The 15,559-nt window shown below is 41.2% G+C and overlaps 1 protein-coding gene across 1 annotated transcript in view; it reads left to right on the top strand.

The window, feature by feature from the left end:
* Nucleotides 1-15,215, top strand: part of CHRFAM7A (CHRNA7 (exons 5-10) and FAM7A (exons A-E) fusion) — a 40,473-nt gene extending 25,258 nt beyond the window's left edge. Inside the window, exons 4-10 of the mRNA XM_086757136.1 lie at nt 1,531-1,640; nt 4,961-5,040; nt 6,245-6,412; nt 6,807-7,001; nt 8,314-8,400; nt 9,069-9,178; nt 11,339-15,215. Of these exons, the coding sequence (XP_086613262.1) occupies nt 1,531-1,640; nt 4,961-5,040; nt 6,245-6,412; nt 6,807-7,001; nt 8,314-8,400; nt 9,069-9,178; nt 11,339-11,857 (1,269 nt within the window). The 3' untranslated portion in view covers nt 11,858-15,215. The remainder of the gene's footprint in view (nt 1-1,530; nt 1,641-4,960; nt 5,041-6,244; nt 6,413-6,806; nt 7,002-8,313; nt 8,401-9,068; nt 9,179-11,338) is intronic.
* The last annotated feature ends 344 nt before the right edge of the window (nt 15,216-15,559 follow it).

Below are 15,559 nucleotides of genomic sequence, written 5' to 3'. Positions count from 1 at the left end.
CATTTGTCCAGGTGACAAGGCACTCCAAATTCATAGTAAGAAATGAATGAGATAAATATGGAAGCACAGACCAAGAAACCATATGGTAAAAGCTTTACGAGAGATGTGTGACGTATACTATTAGATGTGTTGCGTACAGCACAACGGTTCCTTACACACACTGTCCTAGAGGTACAGAATGAACTTGCATCCCTGCAGCGTGAGGCTAACAGGGGACCTGTCCGGTGTATCAAACTGCACCTTGCCTGTGACAGGAACGCAAGGAATTCTACAGAACAATTTGCTGTGCATCCCCCATGAGAATGGTCAGTATCATCACCCCCACAGTACCCACTGGAAATGTCTTCTGACCTTAGTGTCTGTCGAAGACTTTGACAAGGGCCACTAGATTGTGGGAGGGGTAAGTATTTACATTTACTCACCCATTTCAAAGCTTACATTTAAAAGACAAACAGTTGGCTTTGCAACAGCACTGCAGATCTGGAGGAGCTTTCACTATAAGTTACGTGATGCCTACAGCTATGTGAAATTAATGTAAATAACATAATATGGGGATAGAGAGGCACGGTATAGTGAAGCACAGAAATTATAAGGAAAAAAAAAGTGAAACAAAATGAACTTTATTTCTTATTTATACCTTCTGTGTGTAACAGTAACCACCCTTGTATCCTGACAAGGCACCTGCTTAGTAAGGGGTGAAGTGCAGCCTTGGTTTCAGGAAAACACAGCAGCTCATGCTGGTGTTTCTCAGGAGACAGGGAGGTAACCAGCTTGCTAGCGCTGCCACGGTACGCGGCTGCCTGCGCTTTGGGGCAGAGCTTTTGGTCATGACCGTGCACGGCCACGTGTTTTACTGAGAGTCTCTGGGATGCAGCAGCGCTAAACACAGATCAGACCCCTCTTGGTTTGACCACCACAGGCTCCCTGCCCGCGCTGGCAGCCAAGGACGGGTTGAAGGGAGCAGGGATCGCCCCGGGCGAATGCCTCCAGTGCAGCAAGCACCAGCCAGGAACGAAGCTGCTGAGCATCCGCCCCCGCGGCTGCCTAACTTCAGGGCTCAGACCTTCTATGCCAGTTTAACCGCTCTGCCATCTCCGTTTTCCCTGTCAGCAGTGACTGTTGGCTGTTCTGCCTCACGTCTATACTCAAGTTATTGCAACCTGAGAATTTCCAACAGAAAACAAAGTTTTCCATGAAGATAAGCAAAATTGAAGTTAATGCAGGAATTGTAAAAGAAAATCTGTTCTGTCCCAAATTGGCACCTGAGCACAAACACTAAACCACAAGCACCCCAGATCTTACTTTATAGGCCGTTACATGCATTCCAGTGTGAATTGAAAATGAGATTTTTCTGCTTTCCATTGAGCTCTAGGTGGCCTGATTCCCCCTTTGCAAACATTTCACTGCCTGCAGCTAAACAGTATTGCTTTAACAAGAGAACACCAATGGTTTCAGGCTATCCAGTCTGAGAGAACCCCAGTAAAGCAGTGGAGGAGAAGACCTAACTTACTTCTTGTGTGTATGTCTTAGTCCTGGACAGACCATTATCTACAGTGGAACGTGTCTGACTACCCGGGAGTGAAGAACGTCCGCTTCCCTGATGGACTCATCTGGAAGCCAGATATTCTTCTCTATAACAGGTAGACATGCTTTTTTTCATGTGGGGAAGGAGAGAAGATCACAGAATTATAGAGTCACAGGTAGCCCAGGTGGGAAGGGACCTTGAAAGACCAGCTGCTCCAACCTCTCATGCGAAAGGGGGCCTGGATGAGATTATTTTGCAGCGTGTCCAATCGCAAAGATAAGGCCAGGCAAATGACGCAATAAGCTAATCAAAATACCTAGGTTTTGAAATACTTTCCCAAAACTTCCCAGGTTTCTGGAATAGTGGAAAATTACCAGTCTCCTGCTCACACAACAGAAGGTCATATTTGCAAATACTTCATAAACAACATCCTCCCTACCACCCATTCTAGTCAGGTTTTGTGGGATGATTAGAAAACTACACTTTTCTGGCTGTGTTTAATGGCATAGGTAGTGATAATTTCCTCTTAACTTATTTGTTTGGTCTAAATGTTTACTGGTGAATTCAAATCTGACTTTGGACTGCTTGTCCAGTTTTAGTCTGGGTGTCACTGGAGGGATGACAGGTAAAGGCCAGGAAGTATGTTTGCATTTTTCCATGGCCAGTTTTAGTGTCACTCTTTCTTCTTGCTATAAAAATAGCTAGAATATTTGCTGCTCTCCTCTTCAAACTATCTGTTCAGATTGCCATCAACCCACTGCAGAACCTTTGGCTGACACTGAGAGATTCTTTGGCTGCATCGTTAAATGGTGTGTTGCACTTTTTTAGTTTGAAAAGCTACAGCACTGAGAGCTGTCTGCTCTTTAACACCTTCCCGTTTTCTGCAGTAGGTGTGGGCCCGTGTGCTGTTGCCCAGGTACTGGAAACATGTGCTTTCTACACGTTGACTGGCTGTTTTGTAGCAGCCAGGGTACGTTGTGATTTTTTTGCCCGTGCAGATGACATGAACCGTTTGTCTTCCTGATGGCGTTTTTCCTCTCTTTCTCTGCCATATGTCTACTAAGAAGAGAACCCTGCTGTGTTTGCCAGCCTGACTCCCCTCCCCACTTCAGGAGCTGCTTTTTGTGGCATCAAGACCTAGAGAATAGCTGTACCCAATATGTCAGCTGCAGTTGTGCTCCCTTTTGCCACTGAGGATCGCTGTTATGATCCCCATCACTGTCACAGGTGCTGCTGAATTGTGACAGTGTGACAACAGCAGCCAGTGACAGCATTTGTCAGCCATTCAGGACTTCTCTCTAGGGCCTGCGTCCCTGCTTGGCTTACCGCGCGCCGCAGTGCCTCTCACAGGTACGATAAATACCAAATGGTGTGAGGTGATCTCTGCTAGAGTTCACCAGACTTACGGTGACCGCCGGTCAAGATTACTTCTTGTTTCCGGTTTAAGCACGGCAGTTAGCACTTTACTTGTCCATACACCAGCCTAAAAAACCTTTCAAATGCTCTGTACACAAATGGAGCAGCATGCAAACTGGACAGGTATTTTTGCAACATTCATCTTGCTTAATGTATTTTTCAATGCAAATTTGTTCTCTTGAGCATTTATTCCTAGCTACCTTGATTCCGTAAATGACAGCGTTCCTGGGAGAATCCGACAAATCACACATTCATTTCTGTGCTTCTGCTGAATGACACGCTGTGTGTGCCATTAAGCTGGCACTCCAACAGCAGGCTAGAGGGTTCCAAAAGAATGAATTAGCACAGTGTTCTTCCTCACATGTGTCACATACCTGAGAGAGACTTTCAGTGTCTGAGGTGCTTCAATATTTAAGTAAGTATATCTAAAATGAAAGGGTAATTTGTTTAGAAATTAGTAATATTAATGCACACATGCTAACTGCAGCTGAAGCACATGATAGAATGAGAAGGGTAACAAGGACAATGGAAGCACTGCATTTCAAAAAACAAGTAGAAGCACAATGTAGAAAAAGAATTTCATATTTGAGTCTGAGTCTTCTTTTAAGAATATATCTCATGAAAGGCAAAGCCACATGGCAATGAAACCTAGGTTCCTTGATCACTTTTCTGCTGGCATTATGAATATTTCACTTTCTCCCCATCTGATGTTTTAGAAGGTGATTAGAAAATTATGAGATACGAAGCCACTAATAGGCAAAGAGACATCAGAGACTTGTTGTGTTCAAACCATCTTGGACACAACGCAGGTTTTTAGCTCAAGGACAGAACAGACTGCAGCAGGACCTCCTTTGCCCTGCCCGGAGGCAGCTGGCACTGTACGTGCCTTGTGTGCCAGCCCGTCCCCACAAGGTGACCCTTTGGACACTACAAACAGTACCACAAAGGATAGTGGCTTCTCTCTCATTTGGCTTATCCCCTGCACAAGCGAACGCCCAAGAAAGGAGCCTATCTCTGTAATCAGGGCCAACAGCTGTCAGACAGCACAGCAGCTCCCGAAATAATTTTGAGATGCGAAGATCATTCACTGCTAGTACCTTCCCAGTACATTCTGTGCAGTTTCATCTAGGCACCCATTCCAATAATTGTGGCCATTTCTTGAATACCTAGGTCCCAAACTTTAAAGGATGTATAGATCAGAATCTGAAATACCTTTCCACAGAAACCTGCAGTAGTAAGTGGGAATGGTGAAGTAGGGCACAATACTGTATGAGTGAATCTAAACATTTCTTACAGAGTTATTTAGGTCAGCAAACTTACTAAACTTTTCATAGGAAAGAGTCTTTATTTTGTCATTGAAAATCGGTTGTTTCCCATCTAGAAGTTCTTAAAATGTTAATGCCTAGTAAATTCCTGGGTCATAGTGTCAGATGTAGTTGAGATATTGCTTGGCAGGGGCTGCCAATTCATAATTTGAAGCTCTCCCCAAGTAACATTATGATTCTTTTCTAGAAACTTGTGAGAACGGCACGTCAGGGTGGTCCTGGCCACCACCGCTACACTGACACCTCTAATAGGGTTTCTTTCTCTTGCTGACCCCAGTTTGTGGGTTCTGAAGCAGCTGTTGAAGGCTGGAGCTGCATTAAACATTAAACGTATCCGTCTCCTCAGTATTGATTAGCTGCTGTTCATGCAGACAGCAAGAGAGCAGACTTCCCTGTACAGCGGCTTGAGAAGATCTTTAAAAGAACTTACACTGCAAATGGCAATCAGTGGAGCCAAGGTGCTGTGATGAATACAGTGGGGTAGGGGAGGAGTGAGAATGAGGTGGCTCACCTTCACTTACAGTTGTTCATCAGGAGCAAATCCAGTAGCATCAGGCCACAGAAAACTGATGACAGGAGAAAAGCTGTCAGGTTTTTGGGGAGAGATAATCCTTTTATGAAGAACGGAATCGTCTCAGATATTTTTCAGCCAGTCAAAGAACATATAACCCATTTTCTTTCTTCCCTGTTCTAGCGCTGATGAAAGATTTGACGCTACATTTCACACTAATGTTTTGGTCAATTCTTCAGGACACTGCCAATATCTGCCACCAGGTAGGCTGCTTTCATGTCAGAGATTTTGATAACTCAGACTACTTACATATGGTGTTGTTTCAAATTTGACATAAATTCTCTGATATTTTATTTATCTAGCTAGCATCATCTGATAGATTTAAGCCTAGACACATAATGAATTACAAGGTTACCACTTTTGTATGAAAACCACCATACAAGACACATTTTTTACTGCAATTATGTAAATTCTTCTGTCATAATGCACTATTTTACAAGTGTGGAAGTATAAAGGAAGATAAAAAAAGAAAAGCCCTTAATATAAATATATATTGTTTATTAAAGACATGGTAATGCTTCTTAATAAAAATTTATTTCATCAATTTACTGTTTCTGCTATTACATTAACTTTACAACAAGATGCTTAGTACCATCTTGGATGTATCTTCTGTTTGGAATGATTCACTGGATGCTTCATCAAAAGAATTTTTAGTCTGAAAGGAAAGTAGTCTGTATTTCGTATTTATTTGAGATCAGAAATCTATCACTGACTCTGGATGTACAGCAGTGGAGAACTGCTCCTGTTCCCAAACTCAATTAGCATAATTCTTAGAATTAACTCTTCCTAGAACCTGAACTTTAGAAACTGAGCCGAATGCTTTCCAGACAAATTAGTTTTTCCACTGAAGATCCCCAGAGGATGTCAGGGGTTTGCCTGCTGTTCTTCTGACAGAAGATGTTCCACTTGATGGGGGTTTTTCAGTTCAATTCTGAAAGCTGCTAAATGACAGGGCCTGACTCAACAAGTGCAAAATAAGAAACTAGCTTTCCTGAAGAAATCCAGATCATGTAAATCTAATAAGACGGCAAATAATCTTTCAGGTTTTCTTATTACTGAATAAAGTAAAGGAAATAGGAGAAACAGATTGCATATTCTGCTTCATTTCTTTCTGAAATGCAGTATCTAGAAATCTGAGCTCTTCTCTAAACGTTCTCCCACTATGCGCCGAAATGGAAATGCAGTTCAAAAACTAGTTGCTAACATCAGTACGTTAGTGGGGCAGTTCCTTCCCTTTTCTGTGATTGACTTTTGCTATTTACACATCAAGACACAACTGAGATTAAATACGCTTTACAAGTGAAGAACAGAGGGCACAACGTAGAACAAGGTCTGGTTACAAAATGTACATGAGATTCAGTGGAACAAGCATGTATATTAAGTGTTCTTGTTTCAAATCCACTCTAGGCATATTTAAAAGCTCTTGCTACATAGACGTTCGCTGGTTTCCGTTTGACGTTCAGAAGTGTAACCTGAAGTTTGGGTCCTGGACTTACGGAGGCTGGTCCTTGGACTTACAGATGCAAGAAGCAGATATCTCTGGCTATATTTCAAATGGAGAGTGGGATTTAGTAGGTAAGCTCTTGATTTCTTATTTAAACTATGAACTTGCAGCCTCATCTCCACTGCTGAAATGGATGGGATGATGACTGGGAAATGAAGACAGGAATTAAATTAATAAATCACCTAGCTAGTGGCATTTGAAACTCTGAGAACAGATGTAAGATGACAATGAACCGAAAATGTAGGTGACAAAATTGCTCTTTGAATTCAGTGCCTTTTATCTGATTTTCCTTTATTATCTGACAAAAATTACTTAATTGGGAATTAAGCTTAAAGAAGTAGTTTTACCTGTAGCAAAACTTAGAAAACTACATTTATCCTCTTTTTCTTTTTTTAAATAATCACAACATAATATATCGTTTATTCACATTAATTTCTGGTTTTCTTCCTTTTCTCTCCTACACAGGAGTTCCTGGGAAGAGAACAGAGAGTTTTTACGAATGCTGTAAAGAACCCTACCCAGATGTAACATTCACAGTCACGATGAGACGTAGGACACTCTATTACGGACTCAATCTTCTTATTCCTTGCGTACTCATATCAGCACTTGCTTTGTTAGTTTTTCTGCTTCCAGCAGACTCGGGAGAAAAGATCTCGCTAGGTAAATCCTTAATAGGATATTGTAAGTATGACCAAGCCAAAAAAACTTGTCCTTTTGAAAGTTTTTAACAGTCTTAGCAGGCAGGGAGGAGCAGGCTGTGCGCCCCGTTCTGGCTCATGAGCTGAAGCTGTGTGATGATTAGCCCTCGCTGCCAGCGTAGGGTGCACTGCAGTTGTGAAATGGAGAAATTCCAGCCAACCAAGCAGAAGTACGGCAATCCCTGACTGCCTTCCTTAAGAAGCAGGGCTTCATTTTTCTGATGTTTATTTGCTGAAGAAAAATCCCACATTCACTGAGTAAAGTTTAAGTTTACACATATGCATCTGAACACTTTAACGTGGAATTCTTCTTAATATTTCCTTTTAATAGCAAGCTGTATTAAGAGTCTAAGGTGCCTTCTCAGAAAGACTGATTCTAACTGCTACTATTGTAATTTTTATAGTGAATTTTAACTGAAGTATTTGTTTGTGAAATAAGTCTGATGACTTTAAGTACTTGATCCTTAAGATGGAGGTTAAATATGTAACGTAACTTTTTGCCCCATACAAAATGGCAAATGCACTGGCTTCTGCTAAGTGAACATAGCTGTTAAAAGCTGAAACAAAACTGACATTTCTCCAGAACATGGTTTAATTGAGGAGTAGCTTCCCTAATCAAGAAGTCCCTCCCCATATTTTAAGATGAATTCTTTGCTCCTAAATCCTTTTCCACCTGGCAACGACTCCTTATTTTTTAAGACTACTCCTGAGAAAAGAGCTAAGCCTTGTTCCAGAAAGATGGGAACCCATCACTGAGCAAAAGAGGTCAAACTCTAGAAATCAGCAGTCAAGACTGCTTAGGCATAGCCACATGCAGAGCCCAACAGCTAATATCAAAGATGCCAAAGTCTGTCCAAGAGAGCTAATTTGTTTTTCAGGAATATCAGGCATTACACCACGTATAGCTTCCACGCCAATTAATCCAGTGGCATCTGCTCACATACTCAAAATCACACCATGTTTCTAAAGCAGACAAGCAGCAAGAATTACTTTGATCCTCCTCAGTTAATTAGCAAATGGTGTTAAAAGGTAGACAGCTACAAGGATCTAAAGATACATACGCCTGTGCAAGCATCGGTACCAGTTAGGCAGCACTGCTGCCCCGAACTGGAGGTGGTACAAGAAGGGCCCGGAGTACCACCGATGTGCTGGTGTGAGGGTAGCAGTGGGAATGCATCTTGCACAGAGCACTCCTGCAGATTCATTTTCTGCTCCTCACTGCCTTGTAGTTACCAGCTCTTGACCTAATTTCATATTTCATCTTTATCTTTCAGGTATAACAGTTTTATTGTCTCTCACTGTCTTCATGTTACTTGTGGCTGAAATTATGCCAGCAACATCTGATTCTGTGCCCTTAATCGGTAAGCTAACTACAGCTTTTATTCACTTTTATTTTGTGTCAAATTAGGTGCAGTGACTGTGCGTGAAGGCCAGCAGTAAGGCAAATTACAACCTGTACAACAGCCTACTGCAATTGAATTAGAAAAATGTTGCCAATTGAGGAGAGGCTCTGATGGGTGCAATCCCCTATACAGCTTCTGTGCTCCCTGCTCCCAACAAAACAGAGAACCTGTGTGTATTTTGGGGAGGTATAAGGGAGTCACATTTCTGTGGAAGAAGTTGCAGTTTCGATACAATTGGCCAGACATTAGGAATACAGAGCTAAACATGATTAAATGTTCCCATTGTAGTTGCTCAAAGAGAAAGAGAAACTTTTCAAAAGAAGTACTAGCCAGTCTCCACAATACTGCTGAAAGAAAATTAGAGAATAATTTTTTTCAAGGTTGCTTAGAAAGGGTAGGTGCTCAGTCGCACAAAGACAAGTACTAAAGGCTGGCTATCCTCTCAAAATAACGGCTGCCCTTTCTGCTTTTGAGAAATCCTTCACAAGTACCTAAAGTAGCATGTGTATCCCTGCACTGGAAGAAGAACTTAACTCTACGTACGCATGAATATTAACCCCCCTTGTAATAGCTACAAAGCAATATCAGCCAAAGTATATTGCTCTAATTATCCGTTTATTTTGCAGCTCAGTATTTTGCCAGCACTATGATTATTGTTGGCCTTTCTGTTGTCGTCACCGTTGTTGTTCTACAATACCATCATCATGACCCAGATGGGGGGAAAATGCCTAAATGGGTAAGGTTGGATTTTAATTCATTATCCTTTGCATAGATGTCCGGATCAGGGATGTGGTAGAGTAGCTAGTGACCTGTTGTTTACTTCTTACTGTTAAAAACATGTAAATCCTTCCTAAACATTTTGTTCTGAAAAGTACCACCAGAAATGAGATACCCAGATACCTTTTGTGTGGTCGGCTTCTTAGAGCGTGTGTGTGCAAGAGAGAGAATGAATATATCTCACCTTGCTTCTGCATTCAGAATCTCCTTCACAACAGCTAGAAGCACCTCAGGATTTTGCCAAAACCGAAATACATAAATGAAGGCGATTTTCAAATAAGCGGCAGATGTCAGAAGAGTAAGGTGCTGATGGAGACTATAAATGCATGAAGCACGAGCCTCAGGGTGCAGCTGCTACGTATTTGGCTGCTGTGCCTACAGAAACATCAATAGCCTAAAAAACACTTGTTAAAGATGGCTGCTAAAGGGAAAGTGAAAATTGATCTGAAAATCCTCATCTTTTCATCTGGTCAAGAACATCTGTAAGGCGCAAAATAAAATTAAAGTCTTTTTCTAAGCACGTAAGAATTTCTTTATAATGTAGTTCTATGAGCAGTTGTTTTTACAGAGAGCATGACACCAATATGGGATTACCAGTTATTGGTGAGTATCATCAGCCAACTGTCCACTCTTCCTGACTTCACTCAGCTCACGGCAGCATCAGGCGTTACTGAAGATGGAAAGACCTTTCTCTTTTTTCTACAATGAGTTGTTATTGCCCAGAGAGGCGGTGGATGCCCCATCCCTGGAAACGTTCCAGGCCAGGTTGGCCGGGGCTCTGAGCAACCTGATCTGGTTGGAGATGTCCCTGCTCCTTGCAGGGGGTTGGACTGGGTGGGCTTTAACAGTCCCTTCCCACTCAAACCATTCTGTGATTCTATTATTATTATTCTTACTAGCCAAAAAGAATGTGCATACAGCAGCAGCCTGCGGACAAGAGATGATGAGATATTCCCTGGCCCGTTCTGGGGTAGTGACTTTAAAATAAATTTCAGTGAAGAAGGTAGATATCTTTAGACACACGTTTCATGACCTAAAGGTGACAAATGTTTAGTACTGAGCCAAACAGAAAACAGAGTGCTTGAGGTTGAGGAGTGAGCTTTGGTGTTGAGAAGCTGAGTTCTTTAAATATTATTTGCATACTGGTGGGTTTTTGATCAGGCCCTCAGTTGATGGCATGTTACCCTTCTTGATGAAATTTGATAGTGTAAACACAGTAACAAGGCAAGATCTGTTTAGCTGGGATGTTTGCCTGCATATAATATCTGCTCTGAGTGGCAATCCATAGGCAGAATAAATGGACCAAATCATCTAGTATTAATTACAATGTAAGATTTGCATATTATACGAGACAACAATATTGCATTAGTGCTCTGGAAAAGAAACACTGGAATGAGCTCTTAAAATCGGATTGAAATAAATTACAGAAGCTTGCATCTGAACCGGAATAGTTTCTGGCTTGCCTGCACTTTCTGTAAGGCTGGATTAAGGTAATGTGGAAAACAATAAAATTATACACAATGATTAAACTTGCAAAGTATTTTTTAAAAAATCAAAGTAATTTTGCCTTCTTTTCTCCACGCTATAGCCAGAGCTGTTTTCTAAAATCTGCAATCAAAGGTCATGAAAGCAACATGAGAACAGAGCCAAAACATTGTAAAGCTTGGTGGTCCAGTCCAGCATCTGTTTTCGTAGCCTTCTCCAAACAGTGATGTCATGTGAATTTTAGATTAGAGAACAAAGAATTCTAATTTATTGACTACTTTTATTGAGTGCGGTTTTTTTTAATTCATGGTTTCTGGTGAAGGTGGAAAAGACTGCCATATTGCTGTTCAAGTGTAAGGAAAAATCAACACGCAGGAGACTCCCATCAGAGGAGGGGGACTCCCGGTAGCGATAGCCAGCCTGAGGCAATCAGCGACACGGCTAGAATAAGAGAACAGCCTCAGTGATTGGCAAATTAATCCACTGGAAAACTCTTGTCACCATTTCCTAGATCTCCTGTGCACAGCAAGCAGAGACCATGGACCAGGCAGTGCCCTGGGCTGCAGAAATACCAATAGTGCCCAAAGACAGTGGCTGTGTGAAGAGATGCTTATTCTCAAAAATTTTCTTTCAGACAAGAATCATCCTTCTCAACTGGTGCGCGTGGTTTCTGAGGATGAAAAGACCAGGGGAAGATAAAGTGCGTCCTGCCTGCCAACATAAGCAGCGTCGCTGCAGCCTGTCAAGTGTGGAGATGAACACTGTGAGTGGACAGCAATCCAGTAACGGGAATATGCTCTACATTGGGTTTCGGGGGCTGGAAGGGGTTCACTGCACACCTACCACTGATTCGGGGGTGATCTGTGGGAGGATGACCTGCTCACCCACAGATGAAGAAAACCTGCTGCACAGCGGCCACCCCTCTGAAGGCGACCCAGATTTGGCCAAGATCTTGGAAGAGGTCAGGTACATTGCAAACCGGTTCAGAGACCAGGATGAAGACGAAGCCGTTTGCAACGAATGGAAGTTTGCAGCCTCTGTAGTGGATCGGCTCTGCTTGATGGCTTTTTCAGTCTTCACAATCATTTGTACAATTGGTATTTTAATGTCAGCACCAAACTTTGTAGAGGCTGTATCTAAAGATTTTGCTTAACTCCTAACTACAATCTGATTCTCTGAAGTATGATATGTAGCAAATAAGAGTGTGGTTTTTGTTTGATTGCTTGTTTTTAATGAGCGTACTGCTTCTCATTTCTCGCTTTCTTTTTTCCCCCTCTCTGGTCCCGAGTTCCTTTTGGAGGAGTGGCACCGTTTCAGAAGGAAACCAAGGATTTCTCCCTGGGCTGCCTGCGTGCAGCTCCTCTGAGCGCTCTTCTGTGGGAGATGCGACGGGGCCACGACTCCCTTCAGAACGACGGGGTGTTGCACCACCGTCTCTCACACATTTTAAGCTGGCTATTATAAAATAACAGGGAGGCAATGCCAGGAATGTCACTTCTTCCAGACTTTGTTATAAAAATAGGAGGAAATCCATCTTAACTACTTGAATGAGTGATCGTAAACACTTATCTTTAGGAGAGGATTGAATCCAAATGGATGGAAGATCAAACAGCAGAGAGAAAAGGGAGAAACAGGTTGCTTTTCAGTTACTGGTTCTGAGTTGTGGGATGTAGGTCTGCAGCTCACTCAACCAGTCAGACCCATAATGCCCTCCATGCATTTTACATAGAGCATATGTGACTTTACAGGATTCTGAATTTGTCTGAGACTCAGAAACCCAAAAGTTCAGATGATACACCACTTAACTTGTCCTTCTGTATCTTTCTGGATTTGACGTACAAGTTTGGCCTGAATTCTTAAACAGGCTTCACAATAAATTTTGCAGTGTTTACTACTTCTTCTTCTTCCCAGAAAGATTCTTTCAACCAATGACCTTTTCAACTATCAAAAAGAAAATGAAGGATTTATAATGCCTTTATCCTCACTCATTTAAAAAAAACCTCACACACTTGTCTTTTTCCTGTGAACCGGATTCCAATGTGGAAAAAGTAACACAGCATCTTGTACAGCCTTAAGCACAAAGGAAGACTCTAAATCAAAAAGAAGCCATTAAATCCTGAGATCAAGGTTTTAATTTAAAAATTAAATGTTTGATCTGCTGTATGCTTAGCCTTTTACAGACCTCCTTCTACTGAGTCACCATAACATTCTTTACAAGAAAGCTTCACCTCTTCTGCTCAGTTTATCATCCGCAGAGCACTAATGAATAATCAAGCTTTCCTGGGTCTGACACAAACTATGAGTTGTGTAAATATATATTTATATATACACACTGCATATATGTCCAAGGAAAGGTTAAGACTTAAATACAAGTTCTCTTAAGTCTAGATAGACATTTGCAAAGGCAAAACTAATAGTTCATCTCACTTCAGGTTCCTTCAGATTCTGAAATTCTCCTGTCAAAATACATTTAGGGTTCATGTGACACTGATGTCTAACGAAAAGGGCTGAGCTGAGAATACCATGGCCGGAAACTTTGTGTGTACAAAACAGCTGAGAATCAGTCTCTTGCTGGCACACCAGTATTCCTGACCAGTGATATAAGGGGTAAAAGGTGTGGAGGAGGATTACTGTAGCATTGACTGCTTGCTTTGTCCTACAGAATCCCAACTTTTTGGCTGAGGTCTTCAGAGACACAAAAGGAGGCCTGTTGTTGCACCATGTTTTTACTATGAAATAAACTAAAGGCCTCAGTTTATCTCTTAAGATGGATTTAAAAAGTGATTGATATGCATATTCTCCCTAGATAATGATTTCCTTTTCAGACTCTGCTCCCCTGACAGCAGGGAAATGAGATTTCATGTAAACCAAGCCCAGAGTCACCACAGGTACAGTCCATCACCTGAGTGAACACCTTGCTCAAGCACCTTCACGCCAGAGAAAAGGGCAGGAGGAGTGAAAGGAAGGCAGGATATTTTTTACAGCTTGTGAATTCTGTCTTACTGAAGGTTCATTCAGTCTCGCACTGTAAAGACAAGAGCAAAGCATTCAAATCCCTCTTGAAAGCACATCTGGAAACTGTCTCAGAGTTATCTGTGAAGAAGTTGTATTTTCAGGAACAATTATTAAGAATTAGCCATGCAATAATTCCTGCAAATAGTTTCTAGTTTGTCAATTGCATATGAATAGGAAACCATGAGTCCAAAATCTGAAACGTGAGTTTTGTTCATTTGTGAATAACTACACATACCATGTGGCATGTGCTGCTCTTCTGAGTAATGCTTCTAGACTAGGCTTCCTGACGTGAATGTTGATTTGCATTGGCATTTTTCCCTTCTGCAAGTACCCCTAAGTAGTTACCTAGAATGCTCCATTTAGTCGTTGCAAAGCCTTGGGGTCCTCTTGGAGAAAAATTTTTCAAGAAGACATGAAGACTTTGGGGGCCTGCTTTGTACAATGGGACGCAAAGATTGCGATCATAATACATGATGCATGTACTATAGGAAGCATGCGAGTACCCCTCTTTCCACCAGAATCCATGTACAGTGTCTGTAGAAATCATCTTGCTCAATACAGGAGTTCTTGACAGAAGGATGGAGAAGGCAATTTGCAATTTGTCAGTAAACTTCATTGGCAGTGACAGACATGCCTGCGCTTAAAAACTGGAGCCTGGTGTTTGGCCTTTGGGGAAGTCCTGCCAAAGTCTGTAACGGGGAGTCTGGAACGCTGTCAAAGTCTGTAATGCTGTCAGCGAGCACAGGTGTTACACCACGGAGCTGTAAGACACCAGCATCATGCCTACACTATTGCCTTTATCGTTAGCAGGATTAATGAAAATGCACCGAGGGGACAAGTGAATCCTAATTTTCCTACTGTTAACGCAACCTGTAAACATTTGGTACTAAGATTATTATAAATTTTAAATACAACAGTGACGACTTCTTAGTTACGTTAGTTTGTATCGATGAGTTAAATTTTCCTATATTGACCTGAGCAAAACTGGATGTTTCTTGTCAAACTGTGTGCGTCTTAAATATACCTGTGTATGCGCTAAACAATATTTTGATCTAAATGCTGGGAAAAATATTTATTTACAGTTCGGGGCATAGAGATGGAACTTAAATACTGCATAGAGTATATGCATATAATATTAAAGACTACATATTGATGGTAAGGATCTGTTATCATCTTAAGAGTCCTGAGAGAGGAGAAGCACGTGGTTCGCCACAACTAAGCTATGACTTGTCTGACACATTCAGAAGCTCACTCCAGAGCTCAGCTGTCATGTACAGTACTATGTGTGAACAATGTATATTACTTTTTCTGTTTTTATATTGAATTGTATTAAATATTTAAAAGACTTTTTAATATTTAAAAAATTATTTAAGTGTTAATTCCAAAAAAGTTCCAAACAAAATTTTCAAATGTTAGTTTTAAATACAGATAAATTATTTAAACAATATTTAAAATATTAAATTATTTTATATAGGAATTAAAAATACTATGTAAGACTTTTTTTAAAGGTTTCTTTAAATTCTTTTTACATCCTCTCTAGCTGCAGGATGTAATCTCAGTTCACCTGTGACAACTCAACTTTTCACCTTCTCTAACAAGAAAAGAAGGTGAACCCAAGTCCCACATTTCCTTTCCTTTTGTTACACTATTTTTTACATTAAGAAACATTGCATAAAGGGCATTAGAAAGAGATGCTACATCTGTCAGGTACTGACTGTCACATGAGCAATTCAATACCTTTTTGCTCTAGTACAAATAAAAGGTTTAGATGAAGAGACTTTTGATTCTTTCTCATTTTGCTAAGAAGGAAGCAAACTCAAGCGGTAGAAAACACAAATAG

The sequence above is a fragment of the Chlamydotis macqueenii genome, chromosome 12 (assembly GCF_036417535.1).
Source record: "Chlamydotis macqueenii isolate bChlMac1 chromosome 12, bChlMac1.mat, whole genome shotgun sequence".
In the NCBI taxonomy this organism is placed as follows: domain Eukaryota; kingdom Metazoa; phylum Chordata; class Aves; order Otidiformes; family Otididae; genus Chlamydotis; species Chlamydotis macqueenii.
Note: the sequence above shows the minus strand (reverse complement) of the source record. Positions and strands in the feature narration are given on the sequence as shown.